Source organism: Xiphophorus hellerii, chromosome 6, assembly GCF_003331165.1.
Source record: "Xiphophorus hellerii strain 12219 chromosome 6, Xiphophorus_hellerii-4.1, whole genome shotgun sequence".
Taxonomy (NCBI): Eukaryota; Metazoa; Chordata; class Actinopteri; order Cyprinodontiformes; family Poeciliidae; genus Xiphophorus; species Xiphophorus hellerii.
This window is the reverse complement of record NC_045677.1, coordinates 13,305,039-13,326,104: the sequence shown is the minus strand read 5'-3', so window position 1 is coordinate 13,326,104 and position 21,066 is coordinate 13,305,039. Positions and strand designations below refer to the sequence as shown.

Sequence of the window (21,066 nt, the reverse complement as noted above, 5' to 3'; positions counted from 1 at the left end):
TTTATAAAGTGAGGTGATGAAATTACAGCTTAATCTTTCCCTCTTTCTGACAGTTTAGCAGTGTCTGTGAAAATGAACGTGCTTCTTTTTGCCCCTGGATTACTTTTTTGCCTTTTGTGGGAATTTGGCCTCATCAGAACAATCCCTAAACTTTCTGTGTGTGCAGCCATACAGGTAAGCACTCCTTTTAATTTAAAACATGAAAGACACAGACTTTCTAGTGTCTATATATTTCAGGAACAATAATCCCAAATTTTTCTTTGCTTACTGTAGCTTCTCCTGGGTTTGCCTTTCCTATTGAACAATCCTGTTGGCTATTTGAGCCGCGCCTTTGATCTGGGCCGTCAGTTCATGTTCAAGTGGACGGTGAACTGGCGCTTCCTGCCAGAGTGGCTCTTCTTGAATCGCTACTTCCACTTGGTCCTGCTGGCAGCTCACCTCCTCACTCTGCTGCTCTTTGCTCTCCGCCGCTGGAAGAGGTGAGACACACCTGGGATGTGCTGTAATTCCAGAGATAAGATAAACCAGGAGAGACGATTTGATTGAACAGATTTTGTTTTAGGGTTTTGTTTGCCTGTAAACCAATAAACTTTCATAATATGAGTCTGTATGAATCCCACAGAAAAACAGCAGAAGATCTGCTAGAAACTGAGATTCAGGGTTCATTCATACGGATACAGCTTCATGTTTTGTGTCACAATGTTAGAATAGAGGTCATTTTAATGTTATTTACATTTCTAACATGTTCATCAGTCTGTGTTTGGATCTTTGAGGCATAATGCAGTATCACTGAATTTTGATGCTGCTTAAATATTTAAATGATCTGAATGGTAGTCCAATGTTTAGTTCACTTTCAAGTACTGTTTTTTTTAGAAAGCAAACTGTTATATAAATATTTTTTTAGAATATTTTCTTGCAATTTCTGTTTTCTCAGACCAGGAGAAAACATAGTTGAGCTTCTTAAAGAACCAAGCAAGAGGAAAATCCCTGCTCAAAGCATCACTGTGGATCATATCCTTACATTTAAATCTTTTTTACATTTTTATTTTAATGAGAAATACCCATGCTTGTGTTTCTTGTGAACCTAAAAGTTGTGGTTAAATTTTAATATTTTTTCGTTAGCCTCTATAGCTTAGCAAATTATTCAAAGCCCAGCATTACTTTTACTAATCCTTTATTTTCACAGCTCTTAAATAAAGCGATTACTAACAATTTAGTCAGTTCAAACTACTATACTTGAAATTAATTTTTTACTTTAAAAGACCTGAAATTAATAATCATTTCCTTTGTAGTTTAAGTCCTTAACAGCGAGCCACAGATAGTGCTGATACTCTTTACATCTAACTTCATCGGCATGTGCTTCAGCCGTTCATTGCACTACCAGTTCTACGTGTGGTACTTCCACACGCTGCCTTACTTGCTGTGGAGTGGCGGTGTCAAGAAGTTGGCCCACCTGCTGAGGTAAGGCCAAGTCTTGAAATTAGAGCTTTTACTTTGACACTGAAGTCCAAATTTGTGGTGGAGTTGTATGAGGATAATGATGAGTTTCATTCTGGTGTGCAGAGTTCTGATTCTTGGACTGATTGAGCTTTCATGGAACACCTATCCTCGACTAAGAGCAGCTCTGCAGCCCTCCATGTCTGTCACCTATCATCCTCCATCTGTCTGTGGCTGGCTCCCACCCCTGACGGAAAAGAAAGAAACACACGGACTGATAAGGGGAACACGCGTCACTGAACCTGACGGGACAGGACGTTTGATCGGATGCTGAGTAACCTCCGTCATCCTCCTCTCTATCATCGGCACAGGGCCTGCAGAGGGAAGTCACTGTGAAAGACTGTTGCTAGGTGGATACAAGTTGCCATTTGTTGCTTCTTGTCTTTGTTTCCTGCTTTGTCGTTCAAGCTCAGCTGCTGCTGTACCCGGCTAGTGCACACTGCTGTGGCTTGCAGTTCAAAGACATGAAAACGGAAAGGATGAATTCTCAGGAGTCTTTTTGTTGTTACACAATTGGAAGTTTTCAAGTGCTGTGGGAAAATCATGTATGCTTAGAAATAATTTGTTCATGCACAGAATGTGATGGATTAAAGATAAGATCTAAAGAGCTAACCGTAGATTCAGAAGTGTTAAATCGACTACATATCAACATGAATCTGATATTTGGTGAAAGCCTGCATTGTTTTTTTTTTGTTTTGTTTTTATGCAATACTGCAAATAAACCTTAAACAGTAATGATTACCAGTGTGTATTCATAATTATCACATTACATTTGCATTATTCAGGATACAAAAACTATGAATGTTTTGTCTCAGGTCAATTTTATTTTAAAAAGGAAATTGCTGATCATTTAGCTTCTTGGCGTTTATGACTTTTTCATTTTGTACCCATCTTTTGGTGAAGCAAGAAGACAGGACTGTGGTCCTCATCAGTCAACTCATCTTTTTGGTGAACTAAAGCATTCACAAACGTCTTGCACACTTGGTTTTGTAGTAACTGCAAGAATTAATATAAGCCATACTTAAAGTCCTTTCTTGTACTAATAGCCTACTATACATTATTTTAATTTTATATTTAGTCATTTAATTTACTTACAGAATCACATTGTTAAATTTATATTGCTTATGGTTCTATTTGTATTTAGTAATATTTAGACCTTGGATGGTGTAGCTTGTCAGCAAATAAGAGAGTTCTGATTGGGATCAATAAATTCTATTCTATTATACTATGTTCTAAAGAAATAGGGTTATATGACTCAAATATGCAATATCTACCAGTGGGAGGTCACTGAGTGGTTTGATTAGGAGTTCTAATGTATCACATTTTGTAATAGTCGCTCAAAATCAATGGACATGAGAGATATTCAGACTTATACAAACTTAAAACTTAAATAAAAAATGTTTACTTAAGATTTCAGGATTTTAATACAGGGTTCCTGTTCAGTCTTAAAAAGTATGACGCTTGCCCAGATTTTCCAGAAAAATAAATATACATCCTTTGTCTGTCCTGTCATCCACAAAGGACCCCTGGGGTCCTGGTGTCTGGTTCCAGCGTTCATTGGATGAGAGGAGGGGTTCTTCCTGGACAGGTCTGCAGGCATCTATTCTGCTCACACTCATACATAAGGACAAATAGTATACCAAGTACCCCAGTAGTAATATTTTTGGTCTGTGGGAGAAAGCTGGAGCACTATTTTGTAGATGTGAACTGACTGAATCCAGACAAATAAAACAGATTAAAACTTTTATTCCTTTTGTACACAGTACAGCAAATGCTTAGTTTCCATTATGTTGTTTTATTATGTTGATTGTGTGAGCTAAACTTTCATCAGTTTATCTAATAGCCAACATGACAATCATTGACTGATTCTTTGTTTGGCATAGTGTACATAACATAGACTTTAAGCTACAGTCTAAACTACGAAAAGCTTATTCAGATGGTCAAGGCATTCCTGTGTTTGCATAAAGCAAATTTATAATAAAAGGTCACTTTTGTAAATTGGGGTGGATTTGGCACTGATTTACAGTATCAACTAATAAAGTACAGCTTTTGTTATCCAGTCGTGAAAAACGTAAGACACCCTACAATAGCCTATGTCTCTTTCTATTGAGCTTGGACATTTGGATATTTCATATCAGGTAATTCAAGTAATATACATAAGATAAAACTAAAAAAGAGAAAAGATATACATTTTATACAAAATGAAATAAAAATGCTATTTCTGATTAGGAATGAATTAGGACTGTCTCACATTTATTACTTTTTATCAAGTGCAAATGACTGGAACATTGTTAGCCAACATTTTCAAGGCGATTTGCCCAGTTTAAACCTCAGTCATTTATATCTGGTGTGATCTTGTCTGTTGAAGTGAGAGTGAACACAAATTTGAGACTGCACAAGTTTTACTCAACTAAAGACGAAGCAGAACCGGTCCTTCCATAATGACAGTGCTCCCCAAATTAACAGTGAATTCACCAAAGACCATTAAGAAATGGAAAGTCAAAGCCCAGATCAGATTTTTGTGAGACATTGTGGAGTGACTTAAAACCCCTCAAACATCTCTCAGCTGAATGTGAGGAGTGGGACAAACTTTCCTCAGAGCAATGTCAGAGACTGGCAGGTGGATACAAGCAGTAACTGAAGTCATTTCAGTCAAAGGGGCAAAAACTAGCTTCTAGTGGGTGGAGTGTTCTAACTTTTTGCTCATTTATTTCCTTTCTTTAATAAGGAAAACAATTTTCATTTTTGTTTACTTATAAACAAATTTTACAAACAAACACATTTTTATCAAAAATTCTTGCTAATTACAAATCAACCAAAATATTTAAAAAATAGTTGGGGTGTCCTAATTTTTCCACATGACTGTGGATCTGTTTTTGTACCTCTGAACTGACTGTCTCACATATTATTGGGGTTATAACACAGCATGTTGAACTTGATGTTTTCATCCCAGTGGCGCAGCAGCAGAAACAGCTGTCTGGCTGCTCCTCTTAGCCCTGCAAGGTCCACTCCCTCTGGCAGTTTCTGACAGCGCAACCAGAAATCTGCTTTTGCTGCCACCAGCTCCCACTCCATGAAGTAGCCAGCACACCGGTGCTCCAGCCACGCCAGAGCTACAGCGGTGGCCCAGGTGGAACCTTCTAGATCTTCCTGAGCCAACTGGCTGCTACCCAGGAGGTCTGCTAGCTCTGCTGAAGTCCCCTCGTATATATCAGTCTCTGAACCACGGCCGCTGTCTGCTTGTCCAAGGCTTTGACTGTGAGAGGGACCAGTAGACAGCTCCAAGGATCCCTCCTCAGAGCTCGGGAGATCAGGGGGAGAGGTGACAGGGTCTCGGTCCGACAAATGTTTTCGCAGAAGCCTCGACTCCAAAATCAAAGGGTTGTCCACTGGAGTGTGGTGGAAGGGAGGAGCACCCGGTTTGGCCAGAGAGCACGAGGAAGGAGAAAAGGTGACATGGTGAATCGTGGGAGCACCTGGGGGCTTGGCAGAGGTGGACAAAGAGGGAGCGCTGGGAGAAGTGCAGCGAAAAGCTGGGCTGAGGCTACGTCGGTGAAGGCTGTAAGGTGATGCTCTCTTAAGGCGGTCCAGGGGGATTTGGACACACTCTGAGTACATCACCGTCAGGAGAAAAGCCCCTGATGCAAGTTGTAAATGCACCTAAGAAAAGGACCATAAATTAGTGTTAAAACCAATGAAAAAGACATACTGTTAAGAATATGCACTCAATACGTGGCTTGGGATCCTTTTCATTTTGACATAAAAGACGCAAAGGTTGCTTTAACAGCAACCCTGAGACGAGAAGGCCCAGCAGAGACTGTACTTTCAAGGGCAACTCAAGGAGCACAACCTCCCAGAGGAGCAGCTGGTCATTGTTTACACTGGCCTTGTTCAATCTGTTGTGTGCACATCCATCACTATGAGGTTTAGCTCTCACCCACAAATCAGGACAGGTTCAAACTGCAACAAACGATTAGGTCGGCACGGGGGCGCCGTATAGGGGGGAAAGGTTATGACAATTTTAAGGGCCCCTGACCAACAGGGGGCCTCCACAATTTATTTATTTATTCTTTGTTCATAGAAATAAAAAAAAAAATTGGGGCCCTGTCAATTACAAAATTTATCATATTGTATTTTCGAAGATTGTTTTTAGAAGTAAAAATGTAATGTTCCCACTGCCAGACCAAAAAACACACATCTATATTTGCCCTGAACCCCCTGGATCTGCATGAAATGATTCGTTCCTGCTTGGAGCGCTTGTTGGTGAAGGTGTTCAGCAGCAGTCAGTAGGAAACAAGAACGAATTTGGCTGTTACTATACTGCTAAGAAAAATAATAAAGTTAGGTTTTCAAAAAAAAAAAAAGAGAGAGAAAAAGGCAAGAGTGTCACTTTATAACCCGTTTTTTCTCCAAGAGAGGTGGGTAGACTGTGTGAGATTATCAACCATTTAGCATAGTTAGCTTAGCTACAGACTACTGTTTGCCTCCATTTCACTAGCATCTAATAAATTAAGGAAAAAAATTACCAAGATATTCATATATTTAACTTGTCCCTCAAAAGACTCAAAAATTGTAACAGCAGCTGCATGTGGGGGCCCAATTTAAATTTTTGTCAGGGAGCCCAAGATTCCTGGCAGCGCCCCTGGGTCTGCAGAGAGAATAATCTGAACTGATCTTCCCTCCATCTAGGGCTTGTAAAAAATAAAGTAGCAAATACATCTGCAGTCCCCCACACACCCTAGACACAAACTAGTTAGACTTTAACCTTCAGTCAAATTCCTTATTTGTGTGGACAAACTTGACAAAGCCGGTATTGATAATGATTTGCACCCTTACTTCCTGTGTTTTCCATCTTCCTCTTGACAATCGTTCACCGATTCTTTACAGGGTTCAGGTCAGGCACGTTTGATGACCAGTCAAGTACAGGTCAGGTCAATAGCTACAATCAATAGCTCCTCAATGGACCCAAACTGATCTAACATTTCCTGATAGAGAAGATGATTGCACTGACTGGACTCAACAAAGCAAAGAAGATAAACACCAGTAGACGACATGGTTCTGAAAATCCTCACTTAATGTAAGTAACATCACACTGGACCTCACAATGCTTGACTTCCCAATGGAAATGCAATGTTTATTTTCATGGAAATAGAAATGTACACCACTGAGTATCAGTCTCTGGCTCAGCATGTATGTAGTATCTAATAGCATAGATCAGGGGTGTCAAACTCCAGTCCTCCAGGGCAACTGTCCTGCAGTTTTTAGATGTGCCACAGGTACAAAACACTGGAATGAAATGGCTTAATTACCTCCTTCTTGTGTAGATCAGTTCTCTAGAGCCTTGCTAATGACCTAATTATTCTATTCAGATGTGGTGAAGCAGAGGCACATCTAAAAGTTGCAGGGCAGTGGCCCTTGAGGACTGGAGTTTGACACCCCTGGTATGGAACAATGTGAATGTAATGCCATTAATACATTATCAATTACACCATGTTTAAAAATAAAAACAAAATATTGTGGCTTGTGCTGAATGTGGTTCCACCTCACCAGGGGCTGGTAGTCTGGAGTTTCACTCTCTGGCTGTTTGTCGGTCTCTGCTGATAGACAGTGAGATTTGAGGGGAACCTGTTTTCCGGATGAAATAGAGGACCTGAGTCGACCCAGCTGGAACCTGCAAAACCCAAAAAAATTTACTTTGAAAATAATGCAAGTACAAACGAGACTTGAACAGCAAATGATTAATGATACCAAAATATTTGTGCCTAGAATGTTAGTTGTGCTGGAGTCTATTTAGGGCCTACATTTATGAGTCCTCTATCACCCATCTCACACTGAATTTTACATATTGTTTCACAGAGATTACAATATAAACTTTACCTGGTACTAAAGAAGCTCTCCATTGACTTGCTCTCTATAGAGCGCTGTGAACGATTGCACGACATCCCTGTTGTTACAGTAGCCATGGAACAGAATCCACCTGCGTCTGAGATAGGATCGTTGAAGGAAAACATTAAACAAGAATGTTTCAAACATGGTGTGAATATTAGATATATTCTAAAATATATAGTTGTGATGGAATTTTACTTTAAAAATAATTCATACTGTATTTTCTGTGGGTTTTTTTGAGCATGCAGGATAATATTACACTAAAATGAGTTTGCCTCATTAGCGTTGAGGTAGAATTAAAAAGGACAGATACAACTGTAGTGCTGAATGGAAATAAAGACCTTTAAAAATGTATGTATTTTGGATTTTCCTAGACTGAAGGTTTTGTGAAGTAAGAGAAGTGTCCCTTGAGTGTCGTCATTGTTGTCTATATTCACTAATATTCCAAGATGTAAGCTTACAGAAGTGACACCTCTATTTGAAAGAAACTCAAAGACTGATGTAAAGTTTGGTTAAAAGAAGTAGGTGCTGGTATCTTTTTGGTGTGGTCTACCTGTAAAGTTCCAGGTGTCTTCAGCCTCTTCACTTTCGCCGCTGATCCGCCGTCTTCCCAGACCGGCAGAATAAACCCCCTGCCTGCGACCTCCAGGCTGAGAAGTTTGCCTGTTCCCCATATGAATTCCTACATGAACAGGAAAATACAGCAAAAGCATAACCAGCAATCTGCCGTCTGAATTATAGCACGATCCTCGTCTTTTTACAGTTAATCACCCTATAACATGTCTATTTAGTAAGTCTGCCCATAAATGCTAATTCAGAAAGAAACAGGTTGTTTCTCCCTTGTGCTCTCACCCGTGTGCACATATTTTTACCATATCTGTTCAATTCCACTGAACACTAAAATGTTCAGTGAAATTTAATTTGATAGACCAATGCAAGATGGCTCATAATTTTGAAGTGAACAGGGATAGAAAGCCAACAATGTGTAGAAGAACCCTCTACAATTTCATCTGCAGGCCTTTTTGGGTTTGTTTCTTCAAGCGTTGCACATTTGGTCCAAACAACACTGTCAAAAAGTGAAACCATGAAGCTTTTCATAGCCAGTGTAACTTCATAACATACCTGTGTTTCGGACGTCTGTGCTCTCAGTCAAGCCTTTGCTTGTGCTGCCATTGGTAATGGTGAAGGCTGTGTACATGCATATGATGTTACAGTGCTTGCTTGTCTGAATAGCCTTCATGCGATACCGTTTACCTGACCCTGAATGGAAATAAATGTAAGTGACAACACATTTATTTCTGTTGCCACGGAAATAAATATGACATTGATAGTGTGTGTAACGATCATCACCATGTCCAGTTTCACTCTCTTTTTCTGCCAGCTTTTCAAAGTCCCTTATTACTGAGCGAGCCGTCAGGTGGTGAATGATCTCCTCCCATGGCTTTCCTACATCGTCTCCACCAATTCTACATTCATTGACTCCAGTGGTGTCCTGGTCTTCCGGTGGCCAGAGATGTCCCATGTCCACAGTAACCTCCCAGGACACAGGTTTGCCACTCAGCAGACCATGAATGATGGAGCGACACTGACCTGAGGGAGGATCTTCAGGCTGAGCAGCAGTAAATAGATACTCTGGGTCAGTGAGGCTGTCCCAGTCCAGGGGCGAAGCAGGAAACAGGAGTCCGTCTGGAGGATCCAAAAGAGAAAAGGGTTGCAACACTGTGTTGTGTGTATATTTTGCTACAATATGGACAATTGTACTTCACACAATAGATGGCATCATGAGGAAATGTGTGTAAATATGAAAGAAACAGCTCGAGATATCAGTCAGGACCATGAACCTTGGGTGTAAATGGGTCTGTCAAATGGACAATCAACCAAAATATACTGCCCAAGTTAGTAAAAGGTGACTTAAGGTCAATATATTCATTGTTTTGGAGTGATCACTGAAAAGATCTGACATGATTTAATGTTGTATATTCAGACAAAAAAACACGACTTTTTAAAAGTTGTGTATTGATATCTGGTTTAAACTCTATGTGATGAAACTGAATTAGGAAAAGTATCTTTTGCACTCTTTCTTACTGGAGTCAGACAGGCTTCTGTGGGAAACTGTCCCTCTTGATGAAGGCCTTGTTTCTCCCTCACTTTCATCCAATCGTCCTCCAAGAGTCTGGTCAAAGGAGACCCTCTCAAGAGCTCTCCGGAGGCGATGCATTTCCAGTTCACCCTGTGGTGATGAAAAACTCCTTGCTGCCATTGTAGAACGAGCTAATGCTTTCTGTCTTCTTCGAGACTCGTCGCCTCCATCCAGATGCCCATTCTGATGGCACAAAAACAAAAATGAAGGAAGTCCAAAATAAGTTTAAACTATCAATCTAATTTAACAATGGGTAAAACGTTTATTCTCACTTTTTTAGCAACATTGTCAGGAGTGTCCGCTGAAAGGTTTTGTTGCCATGCTGGGTCCGCCCAGCGAGATAAGGATGATGGCTCTGGAGGAGCCATCCTCTCAAGGCCTTGTGGTAAAGACCCTGTTTCCAATACTGGACCAGAGGAATGGGTATCAGAAAGAAAGCCCCCACCTGCAGAGTCAGAGCTTGAGGCATGAATGTGTATGTGGGACTGTGTCTGAAGACTTCGCTCGCTGCTCAGGGAGCAGTGAGTGAGAACGTACTGCTCCTGAATGTAGGAGCTCTGCTGGATCCTCCGCCTTATATCACTGGACCAATCCAGCTCCACACCTGGTTTGGACAAAAAGACAGCTGTGAAACACCATGGAAACAATGTCTCCAGATCTAAATCAGCTTAGTGACCTGTGTATCACCTGGGCTTATTCCAAGGTCAGTGTCTCTGGCACAAGAAAACTCAGATGAAATTTCTCTTGAAATTTCTCTCAGAGCCTCCTCCAGCTCAGTTCTGTCGGAATGCATCACCACAGGCATGAACTCAGATGAAGGAGGCGGTGAAAGCTCATCATTCGAATGGGTAAAAACAGAACCCACGGAGTCATGGTGCACACCTCTGTAGTCCCTTTCTTGGCACTGAACAGTAAAAATGTATGCACATATTTTTACCTTTTGAGGTTTCTTAACATTGTGTAGACTTACAATAAGAAATATTAATAGATTTGCTTTGGATTTTATGTGAAACCAACAGAGACTTTTGTCTACTTGTGAAGTTTATTATTCATATATTATATGTGGTTGTATATGAATTAACAAATAGGATGCTGTAAGTATTCACTCTGTTTTTCTGTGAAAAGGCAAGCTAATATTTGGTTTCTGAATCACCTGTGAGTGTACAAAAGGTCAAACTCCAAATCAAATCGTGACACCATACCTCTGTCTTCTTTGCTTTGAAATTTGTCATGTCATAAAGAGTGCAGTATCCAACTAGGCGATCTCCGGAGTACAATGGAGGAATTTCATTGGGTGAAAGGAGGGCCTCCATGTTCTCTGGCAGGTACCAGTCAATCCGAACATCCGTCAGAACAGGTTCAAAGGCCTTCTTTAGAGACTTGATTAACTACAGCAGAGTTCAGAACAAATCACAATAAGTTCAGGATTCGGTTCTGGTCACTGCACCAAGATAAATACCAGATCTCCTAATGACCGTAGTCAAAACGTGAGGTTCTCACACTATCATGTTCTGACCACACCACAATCTCAACTGGTCAGACACCAATTCTCTAGAATTATCTCCATTGAACTTTTTCATTACTTACTTCTGTTTTGCATTAAATTATATATCATTATGTTTAATCTCATTGCCCTGTTTTTGCTTTTACTTTCTTCTCAAATGTTTCTTTGTATTTAGTTTTTTTCTGATTATTATTGTAGTTAATAGTATTCTAGTTTTAAGACATTTTTGTATGAGTTGACTCTGAAGAAACTGACCAAAGCCTTTGTCATCTAAAATATTTAACTAGTCATATGATGATGAAAATGTCAGGTCGATACAAAAATAGCAAGAATTTAACTGTAGCTGCTGTGTGTTTCATGTATCTCCAGAAGATGGCAGTGCTGTGCTGGTGTTGACCTTGGGCTGGAGTCTTTCTTCATCATCGAAGAACTCTGTGGTCCCTCCAGTCAGTTTGGCAATTCCCTGAAGGAGCCTCCTGCAGGCTCGGGGACCGAGGCCGAGGCCAAAGCATCTAGAGAGGCGATCCGGAGTTGGATTTTAAAACAACAAACATGCACACGCTCACATCTGATTGCAATATTAACTGCAATCAGGTTTGAGAATAAAGAACAACAAACAAGTGCATGTGTTTCAAAGAGACAGCTGAGATGCCTTGGAGAAAGTCAGTCCACCAGGAGAATACTAATGAGGTAGAAACGGAGTTATTCTGCATGGGGGAAATTGATGGGCGTGACTCTTACTGCAGAGCAGAGCACTTAACGGGATTACTGGGCGGGGCTGATTTATTTATTTATTTATTTATTTGTTTCCTTTTTCACTTTCTCAGCTCAATTCTGCAATATGTGTCCCACCTTTTTTATTTCTATTTTTCTATCTCCACAATATTTCCGTAAATTCACCTGTGAATTTTTGACAGTGTGACATAATACCCCCTCATTCAAACATTGTTTTCCTTTCCATGTTTGCACATGGTTTCCATACCTGCCAGAACATGTGTTTCTGCGAACCAACTCCAGCACCTTAGCCACATTGCTGATGGAGCCGTCAGTGATGATAAAGACCTGCCGTGGATATGAACGCTGCATGGGCTGCTGGTAGAGCCAGGACAGCGCCCCCTGAAGGTTGGTCCCGCGCATATCCGCTCTCATCCTCTGGATGTACTCATAGGCCTGCATTAGAGTCACCTGGATGTATGGAGTGCATAAAAATATGGATGCAATCAGATTTGATGTAAAGCAGTAGATGACACCTGTTCCAATTGACTGCCAGAACAATCAGCAAATTAAAATGTTTTATTGTTTGATGTTAAATGCTCATATAAACCTATGAGAAAATAATTGAATCAGACCCTCTCTAATAAGGACAGCACACACATATAGCTTAGCACCTGCTTTAGTACAAACTGTAGAAAAACATCCCTGGTAGAACAGGAGCCAGAAGGACATCTCGAGTGAAAATGCATGAAAGGCCACCATATGGTGTGGAGAATGTGCAAAGACTGTTTGTCCTTCCAGTCCCTGGTCTGGATTAAACCTGATACTCTGCTACTAAGGCAACCCAAGGAGAAACGCTGTGGCCAGATTGGAGAGCAGCACAGATCGTCCAGCGTGGTTAAACAACATCAACCTTCAGGTCACAAGAACTAAATGATGCATGTATGTTCTCTCGCATAAAAAAGAAGAATTTATGACATGTTTTTTAACAAGTGATGGATTAGCCAATCTTGTGAACTCACTGTATGCGTCTTACAGGCTTAGAGTGAAGGTCATTGCCCCTTTTCTTAGCATCTCTAGTGAAGTTGTTTTAAATCTTTAAAGCTTTCAAATATATTCATATTTACCACTGTGGGATAATCTCACAGTGGTAATTTTAGTGAGAATTTTAGTAGCAAGCCAAACTGTAATTTCAGCCCAATTCTTTAATGGGTAAATCAAATCCTGTCTCCAGAAAACAAACCCTTTATCCACCAGGACAACTTAGTGTCTTCTCTTGTAGCACTTCACAAGGATTGAGCTTAATGAACTAAAGTATAGAAATAAAACTTACATCTACTCTAAAGAGGTTTTGCTTAAAACAATCTTAACACTAAATATTTCTCCCCATTGAATTCATATGCTCAAAATAAAGGCTGGATTTGAAGATTGCCCACAATAGAATATTAATATATGTGAGACTGACCTGATAAATAAGACACTGATAGGAAACATTCCTAACAAACATCACTGTGTAAAACTAACATCAGTGCAGAGCTTGCTGGAGGTAAACAGAGGCTTGATGGTGGTCCCAAAGCCAGCTATGTTGAGCATCGTACCAGTGGGTAGACTCTTCAGGGCCACTGCCATGGCTTCCTGAGGAAGCAACGCATTGCAGACAGCTTGGCATGACATCAAGACACATTCTACCTCAAAATCTAAAATAAACTACTTTCTGGCAGTTTTCAGTGCATCTGACCTTCACACGTTGTATGTTAGTGCCACTCATGCTGCCGCTGCGATCGATTAGGAACAGCAACTCTCTGGTAGCTTTGTGCAGCTCCAGAGGCTCGGACAGTAAGTCAGGACAGAAGTTGAGCATGAGGACGGGGCTGCAGAGGATGTCTTTGTGGTATCGTCTACGGATGTACTCCAGCTTCCCAAAAGCAAAATTATCACATGGAGGTTAGATAGACATAAATATAAAATAAACATGTAAATGAGATTTAAAAAACATTAATAAGAATATCTTACCCTTTTCTCAGGTTCTGAGTCTTTGCGTGTGTATCGAATGTAATCTCGGCGAGAGCAGATCTGTTGTTCATACCGGCTGAAGGACAGTCTGCCTTTCTCCAGAATGACCAATGGACTGTGAGGTTCTGTGGAAGGATGATGCATTTCAAAAGGTAACCTTGTGCTTATAAAGGTTACCAAACATTTATAAGTGAAATGTGTGCTTCCAAACATTTCACTGGCAGATTGTCTTTACTCACCACTGAGGTGCAATATTATCTCTATGTGTCTATCATACGGATGCTCCTGAGCCAAAGTAATATAGGTAGCAGATGCACTTTGGGCACTAGGATCTGCATCTGCTCTCAGAGCATGTGTAGGGCTCTCCAAGCCTAAAACAAGGTAAAGTGTCATCAAGGAGAAAAAAAATTATTATGATGATTATTTTAGTGGACATAGAGTGCTTTGTTGAAATATTCAGATGGAGAAGGAGGTGGGTAGAGGGATTTTATGTAATAGACCAACAAAAAAATAATGGAATGGAAAAAAGATCAAAGTTGGTTTTCCTTTTTTTTTTGACAAATAGAAACTTGGACAGTGTTGCGTTCAGTCCCTTGGACTTGCTACTTTGAAGAACTTTATAGAACATTTTGCTGAATTTACAGCTCGTTACAGCAATGTTGCTCATTTCTTTATTCAAACATTGCTCATACTCAGTCTGATCAAGTTTAGTCACATATATTCAATTGCATGAAGATTTGGAGTGTGAGTGTGAGTTTCAAAAACATAAATATCCTTTGACCTAAAACATTCCATTGTAACTTTAGCTGTATGTTTATGTTCGTTGTCCTGCTGGAAAGTGAATCTCCAGACCAGGTTTTACCAGGTTGTCCCTAATGCATCATACAACTACCATCAACAGAAGTAACACATAATATTTTGTATGTAGGCCAAAAAGTTAAATTTTGTCATCATTTAAGCAGTGCACCTTGTTCCAAATGTTTGCTGTGTCCTCAGCATGGCTTGTAACAGACTTTGCTACTCTTCCACTAGAGCCAGATTTAAGGAGTAAATTAATAATAATTGTCCTATTAAGATATTTTTGCTCTTCTTGTGGAATTTGCTCAGTCTCTCTCCTTGAAGTTGTCTAATCACCATGTCTTGGTGATTAGACGATGGATTAAAAAGTGTTCTGAGAGATGTTCAAAGGTTGGACTATTATTTTATATCCCTGCTTTAAACTTCTCAACACCTTCTTGATGATATTAATACTAATATTCTCTAAAAAACAGCTGAAGCCTTCTCTGAAAAGATGTATTTGTTCTAAGATTAAATTACACACAAGTACTACTTATTAGAAAGGGGATTTCTCAAGGCAGTCGGTATGCAACGTATTTTATTTCTGATTTTTAGAGTAAATAAGGCTGAATTCAAGAGTGTGGTTCCGTTTTCAGGTGACATGATGAAATATGCAATGAAATCAAAGAGTGTAAATACATTTTTCCAGGTAATTTAGTCAGAATTTGCAAGGTAAGATTTTACTAGCTAATCTTTTTCCTCCTTATACTTCACATTTTTTTGCGTTGGCTATGTTGTGACTCAGGTTTTTCTCTGCAGCTCAATAATTAAATTTTGACATGAGACTGCCTCCTGTTCCAGCATGTCATAATCATTTAGTCAAGAACTACAGAATCAGACTTATTTCAGAGGACAAGACAGTACCGGCCAGCAGACAGGCGCCTCTAACCAGCAGCTGGAAGTTGAGTTCATACGGTGCCAGATTGACAGCAGGACTGGAAAAGAGGCCATGAGAGCACTGCTGCTCAGAGTCTACAGCCCGATCCTGCTTCCCTGAGGTAGCACCGAAACAGCTGGTTGCTCTAAAACAAGAAATGACTTAAACAAGTTATCAATCCATGACACACCTATTACATAAAAACAAGCAAATATAACTACCCAGTATCCTCAGACTTTCCTCCATTTTCACTTTTGCTTGCAGTCAACTGGCCGGTTACAACCGGAGTAAGCAGCGTTGGGTAGACGATACGGATAGCTCCATTTTCCAAAGTAGGGAGTTCTAGTGTGGTGCTGATGATGACAGACACTATGTCCATGGGGCCAATAACTCCACAACCCACAATGAATGTGGTTCTTTCCAGGTCTTCATCCAAAATCAGGTGTCCTTAGATCAAAATACTGACATCAATAAAATATTCCAGACCTGTCCACAGAAACGGTCTTGTTATTTTTAATCTCTCCACCACCAAGAATAAAGACCTGATTATTTCAGGAACAAAATCTGCACAAGACTAGAATGGGCTGCAAAACCAGTCGGCAAGCAGCTTGGGGAAAAGGTGACAAGTGTTGGTTTGATTATTAGGATGTATCTTAAAGTGACCGTCATGAAAGATTTTGGAACATGGAGTGAAGGATGGGTCCATAACCACAAGGGAGAAGCTTGGTAATGATGCTAAGGCAGTTTGGACCACAGTCTTAAAGAAACCCAAGTGAAGAGCAGTAGTTATACTTTGAAAAATGGAATTTTTTCTGTAGTGGCACATTTGCAAATGAACCTCCAAATGATTTAGACAAAGCTTGAGACATAGTATGAAAAAATAAGCTTTTTGGCATCAACTTGAGTCAAAGAACACAATCCCCACAGCTAGGCATGGAGATGGAAACATCATGCTTTGGTCCTGTTTTTCTTTTACAAGGTACTGGAAGACTTGACCAAACTGGTGGGAAAATAAGCATTACAGACAACAAAGCAAAACAACTCACAATGTGGTATTACAATTACAAGAAACATGGAATTTCACTCTCTTTGGAGTTTTATTGCTAACTGTTTCAGCAACAAGCAAAGACATGGCTTATTTAGATCTTCTCAAATCTGGATTTATCGAAATAGAATTATTTATGTCTGTTTGAAAATTATTTTAGTTAATTACAATATGCAACTAAAAATCATCTTCAAACGATCCCTAACGTTTCTTACATGACAACCACATGAATTGATCCATCTTTCACTGTCTCTCTCGTCCTCACCGTTGGTGCATTGTATGTCCAGGCCAGACATCCCGCAGCAGCATCTCCACTCCTGGCCGCTCCCATAGTGTCCATCAAGACCAGATCCAGGGCAGCACTCCAAGCAGCAGTCCTTCAGCTTTCCTCTGCTCTGGATCTGCACTCCCACCAGCCGCCCTGCAATCATGGCCTCAAAACCAACCACAACCTCCTTTTCCTCAAGAGGGTACACAAACACACCTGAAGACAGAGAGACAGCAATGCCGGGTTGTGAAAGAATCTCTTGGCAAATCCTCTGAACTAAACTGTGAATACATGAAGTAAAAAAAAACCCAAAACATCAGTTTGAGTTATCTCAAAATGAGGTGTTTTCTTTACTTAAATAAAGAAATTACTCGTTTTTCACAAAAAACAAACTTTGTTGCATTAGATGATATAACTTTCATGATCTTAAAGGACAGAGCATATCTGGAGTGTTCCTCAGGGATCTGAACTTATATCTCTACTTATTTCTTACAATTTCCAGCAGATATTTCTAGAAAAGTCTCTTTACAAAATATCTGATTTCCCCATAAAACTTAGAAAAAAACTACTGCAACACAAACCTTAGCTTTAAGAGCTTTACCAAAAACTCACCTTCCACAGACTCTGTGTCAGCATTGGCGTATGTGAGTTGTGCAGTGATGCCCATGGAGCAACCATTGGCACAAGACTTGATGCATGAGGCCTTTAGCAACAATGGCTCCCACGTAGAACGGTTTCTCAGGCCCACCATGTTTCTTCAGTATCATAAAAACCTTCAATGCGCTGAAAGCACTGAATTACAGCCACGGAGCTCAGAGATACAGAAAGGGAGACGTATGTGAGCTTGCATGTAAAGTCTGTCATTTTCACTCATCAAACAATCATGATAATCTTTGTTCATCAGAAGCAGGCTGAGAGCATAAAAAAATGAACAAGATCACTTTTGACATTTATATGCAGGCCAGGATGGTTCATATAAGCACACATTGTATGTAGAACATGCAACCATCCTGTCACCTGTTCTGCAGCTCTTAGCAACCGCCTCTGACAGATTGTGCAGAACAGGTTTGGTCAATCATTAACGTCTTCACTTATTACCCTATGCATCAGCTTTGCAATCAGTGGTCTGTTAGTATGCAAACCCATGTGTCCCTGCAAATATGGTCTCAACTTCACTCTTAACTCCAATATATACAAACTTAGTCGATGTGTACAGAATTATTCAGGATTATCTACCACTTAGCATCTTCAGGAACAACAGGTGCTGAGATGGGTGTACAGATTAACAACCCAGTGGTGTGTGTGTGCCGGTGTGTGTGTGTGTGTGTGTTTGCTGTGAACCAAGAAATGGTCTTCTCACATCTACCTTTGTAACAAGATCAACAGCAACCATCTGGCTACTGCTCTCTCAGCTCATAACAAGCTAATAAATACCTGGTTTGTTAAAGTGCAGTGAACTGCTGCTGTTAGAAAGTTACAAAAGACGATATGATTCTGTAAGGTACCTCGGCTCTCTGAGTTACACGACAAAGTCATCAATACTTGAACGATGACTACATCTTCTAGTGGTTGTGATTATTCGGCAAATTAATAAATACATACAATAATTATTTATGTTTGAAACAAATATAAAGTGTACTTACAAAGAAATAACTAAGATTGTGACCAGCTCAGCTGCGTATTTTAATAAAGTAACTTACAGTGCAGTGAAAGAGTATTTGCTCCCTTAAAATTTATCCTGTTTATGCATTTTCTCAAATAACACTTTAAGATAATAATAAAAATAATAATAATATCAGACATCCCCTTAAGAACTGGTTCTGACACAGAGTGTTTGGAATAACACCTGGTAAATAACAAGTCACAAAGCAAGCCTCTGCAATGATGTGGCCCACTCTGCCTTGCAGAATTGTTTTTAATTTAGCCACACAGGACAGTTTTCACATTTAATGTCTTCTTTTTATGTTAACATTTCTCTCAAATTTAAGTCTAGACTTTGACTAGGCCACTCCAATTTTTTTTGTTTTAAATTAATATTTTTTTAGCCATTAAGAGGAAGACTTATTTGGTTTTGCAATTATGGCAAGTTGTCCAGGTACTTTAAAAAAACAAAGTTTGACTGTCAGCATGATGTTCTTTTTTCTGACCCAAGCTTTGCTGGTGATTTCTTCCTGTTAAAGGGGCGTTTTCCTTTCCACTGTTGCCAAATGCATTTTCAGGATAAGAGATTGCTGCAGTGTCAAAAACTCCATGCTATTGGTTGGATTTCCTTCGAAGGTTTCATCAGTTGGCAAAATAAACTAAACTTGACTGCAGTGTTTAAAAATTAGAATCAAGCTGTAAAGCATTGAACTGACTTTGAATTGATTTGCTGCTAATTGGAGCTATGTAAATAAACTAAATTGAGTTAAATTGGATGAGTCATTGATGCGGACTTAGAGCTACACCACTGTTCAATGGTTTTTTTTATTTTTACTTTTGTGGATAATGGTTTTCTGTGGTTTGCTGCTGTCCCAATGGCTTAGAAATAGCTCTGTAGCCCTTTCTGAACTGGCAGGTATTTGTGATGTGTTGCTTTTTGAGTTCTTTTAGCCTACTTCATATTGTCAAGAAGGAACTGTTTTAGCAATTCAATGATAAAGCTCTTGAAGTAACAAGGTCTGGGTGTGGATTTTGAAATGAACAAAAAAATGTGATTAATCAAAATTAACTGATGATTTACCTGTAGGGTCAATTATCTTTTCACAGAATCCCAGGTTAGTCTGATGTTTTTTCTTTCTCTTAATAAATAAAATCATCATTTGAAAAAAGATTGTTGTACTTATTCCACTTATTCACTTGTCTGAAATAGAAATCTCAGACATTTACTTTTTCACTCCCCTCTAAATAATCTTATTTACTGGAGCATATATGTTTCCAAAATGTGACTGGGTTATCTGCATTATGTGCCAGTAATATTTTCAGTAAAAATTACTGGCACGTATGCAAACTACACGTAAGTAGACTACAAGCAGGTTCCACAAAGTAAATATTCTGTGTTTACACTGGAAGCTTTAATTAATTTGTCTGATGTTTGCCTTGCATTGTTGACCAACAGTGAGGGCTGAAAAACTCTGCAGTTGCCTAATGCTTTTTGCAAACCCTACATAAGAAACAAATATAACCTTTGGCGAACACTTACTGCTCAGTGCAATGTAAGGTAATGTGCACCAATGTCCGTACTCTGCATCACTCCACCATCTCATCAGCTCCTATGTTTCCCGGTTATATGTTAGAAGAGTTTTCCTGCTTAGGGATGCTGCTCTCTCCCCTCTCTCTTTCAATGTCCCCCTCCCTCTACAAATTTACCAGCCGTCCTGTATTAGGAAAGTCAGTTGATAAAGCAAATCTGAGAATCAGCATCCGTCTTTCCAATTCACATGAGACAAATTGGACACTTGTCTATCTTCCATCTGAGGAATCTATAAAATTTATAGAATTCGTTGCCAGTTTAGAGGACTAAAATAAACTATAATCAACAATCATAGCTGTACATAAACCTACTTTTATTTAATCTTAATAAAAGTCATCTGCTTACCTGCATCTGTCCTGAACCGAGGAGCTGTTAAACAAAACTATGATCCTGAACCTGCTGCTCAGGCACAAGCTAACACACAACGGTAAGTCAGGCAGAGTCTGCGTTTCATCCAGACAATTGGCCGTGATGGTAGCAGCACCATAATTCATGGCTAATGGCTTGGCTACAGAAAGGAGAGGAGGGGTGGGGATGGGGGTGTGTTCAGCCTCTTCCAACAGGTCAGCCAGACAGCAGCAGGCAAGGATAGGTGAAACCAATAGCATTTTAGACATTGTGTCTCCACTTTAATGGCTTCAACTCAGCACAGTGCAGCGCAAAAGTATAGAGACAGGAGTAAAAAGATATTTAGTGCTTTGCTTGGCTGCAGGTTGATTTTTAATATGTATGAAATTTCCCTGTCATTTATTGTTGAATTGTGTTTTCTCACTTATGTCATACCTTTTATGTACAACACTGTTTCAAATGTTACTGTTATTTTTGAACATTATTTTTCATTGGATTTGTTTTCTGTAACTCCTGCAGCTGCTTTTTGTGCCTGAGTGAGGCAGATGGATACAAACAGAAAGAGTTCAGAAAAGGTCAGAATAATGGAAGACATCCCTCAGTGAAGCACTCAGGTGTCTGTTTCATGTTTGTTTTGTTTCGTCTTGAGCTACAGTTATATGGTGCCGCTGTATTTTCCATTTGTTTAATTTTTTTTTTAACAAA

At 39.7% G+C, this 21,066-nt stretch overlaps 2 protein-coding genes across 2 annotated transcripts in view; one reads left to right on the top strand and one right to left on the bottom strand.

The window, feature by feature from the left end:
• Positions 1–1,737, top strand: part of LOC116721898 (dol-P-Man:Man(5)GlcNAc(2)-PP-Dol alpha-1,3-mannosyltransferase) — a 4,312-nt gene extending 2,575 nt beyond the window's left edge. Inside the window, 6 exon segments of the mRNA XM_075074328.1 lie at positions 54–174; positions 274–479; positions 935–1,011; positions 1,317–1,461; positions 1,564–1,607; positions 1,610–1,737. Coding sequence (XP_074930429.1) covers positions 54–174; positions 274–479; positions 935–1,011; positions 1,317–1,461; positions 1,564–1,607; positions 1,610–1,737 — 721 coding nt within the window.
• A 1,488-nt stretch (positions 1,738–3,225) lies between these two features.
• vwa5b2 (von Willebrand factor A domain containing 5B2) lies at positions 3,226–19,704 on the bottom strand. The gene is made up of 20 exons (XM_032566585.1): positions 17,394–19,704; positions 16,779–16,997; positions 15,690–15,915; positions 15,456–15,613; positions 13,994–14,125; positions 13,755–13,879; positions 13,480–13,656; positions 13,266–13,376; positions 12,010–12,212; positions 11,425–11,539; positions 10,726–10,911; positions 10,211–10,427; positions 9,796–10,127; positions 9,469–9,706; positions 8,734–9,069; positions 8,506–8,643; positions 7,937–8,065; positions 7,375–7,480; positions 7,045–7,168; positions 3,226–5,157 (listed from the first exon to the last, which is right to left on the bottom strand). The coding sequence occupies exons 1-20, from the start codon at positions 17,530–17,532 to the stop codon at positions 4,396–4,398; spliced, it is 4,173 nt and encodes a 1,390-aa protein (XP_032422476.1). The 5' UTR covers positions 17,533–19,704; the 3' UTR covers positions 3,226–4,395.
• Between the last annotated feature and the right edge of the window lie 1,362 nt (positions 19,705–21,066).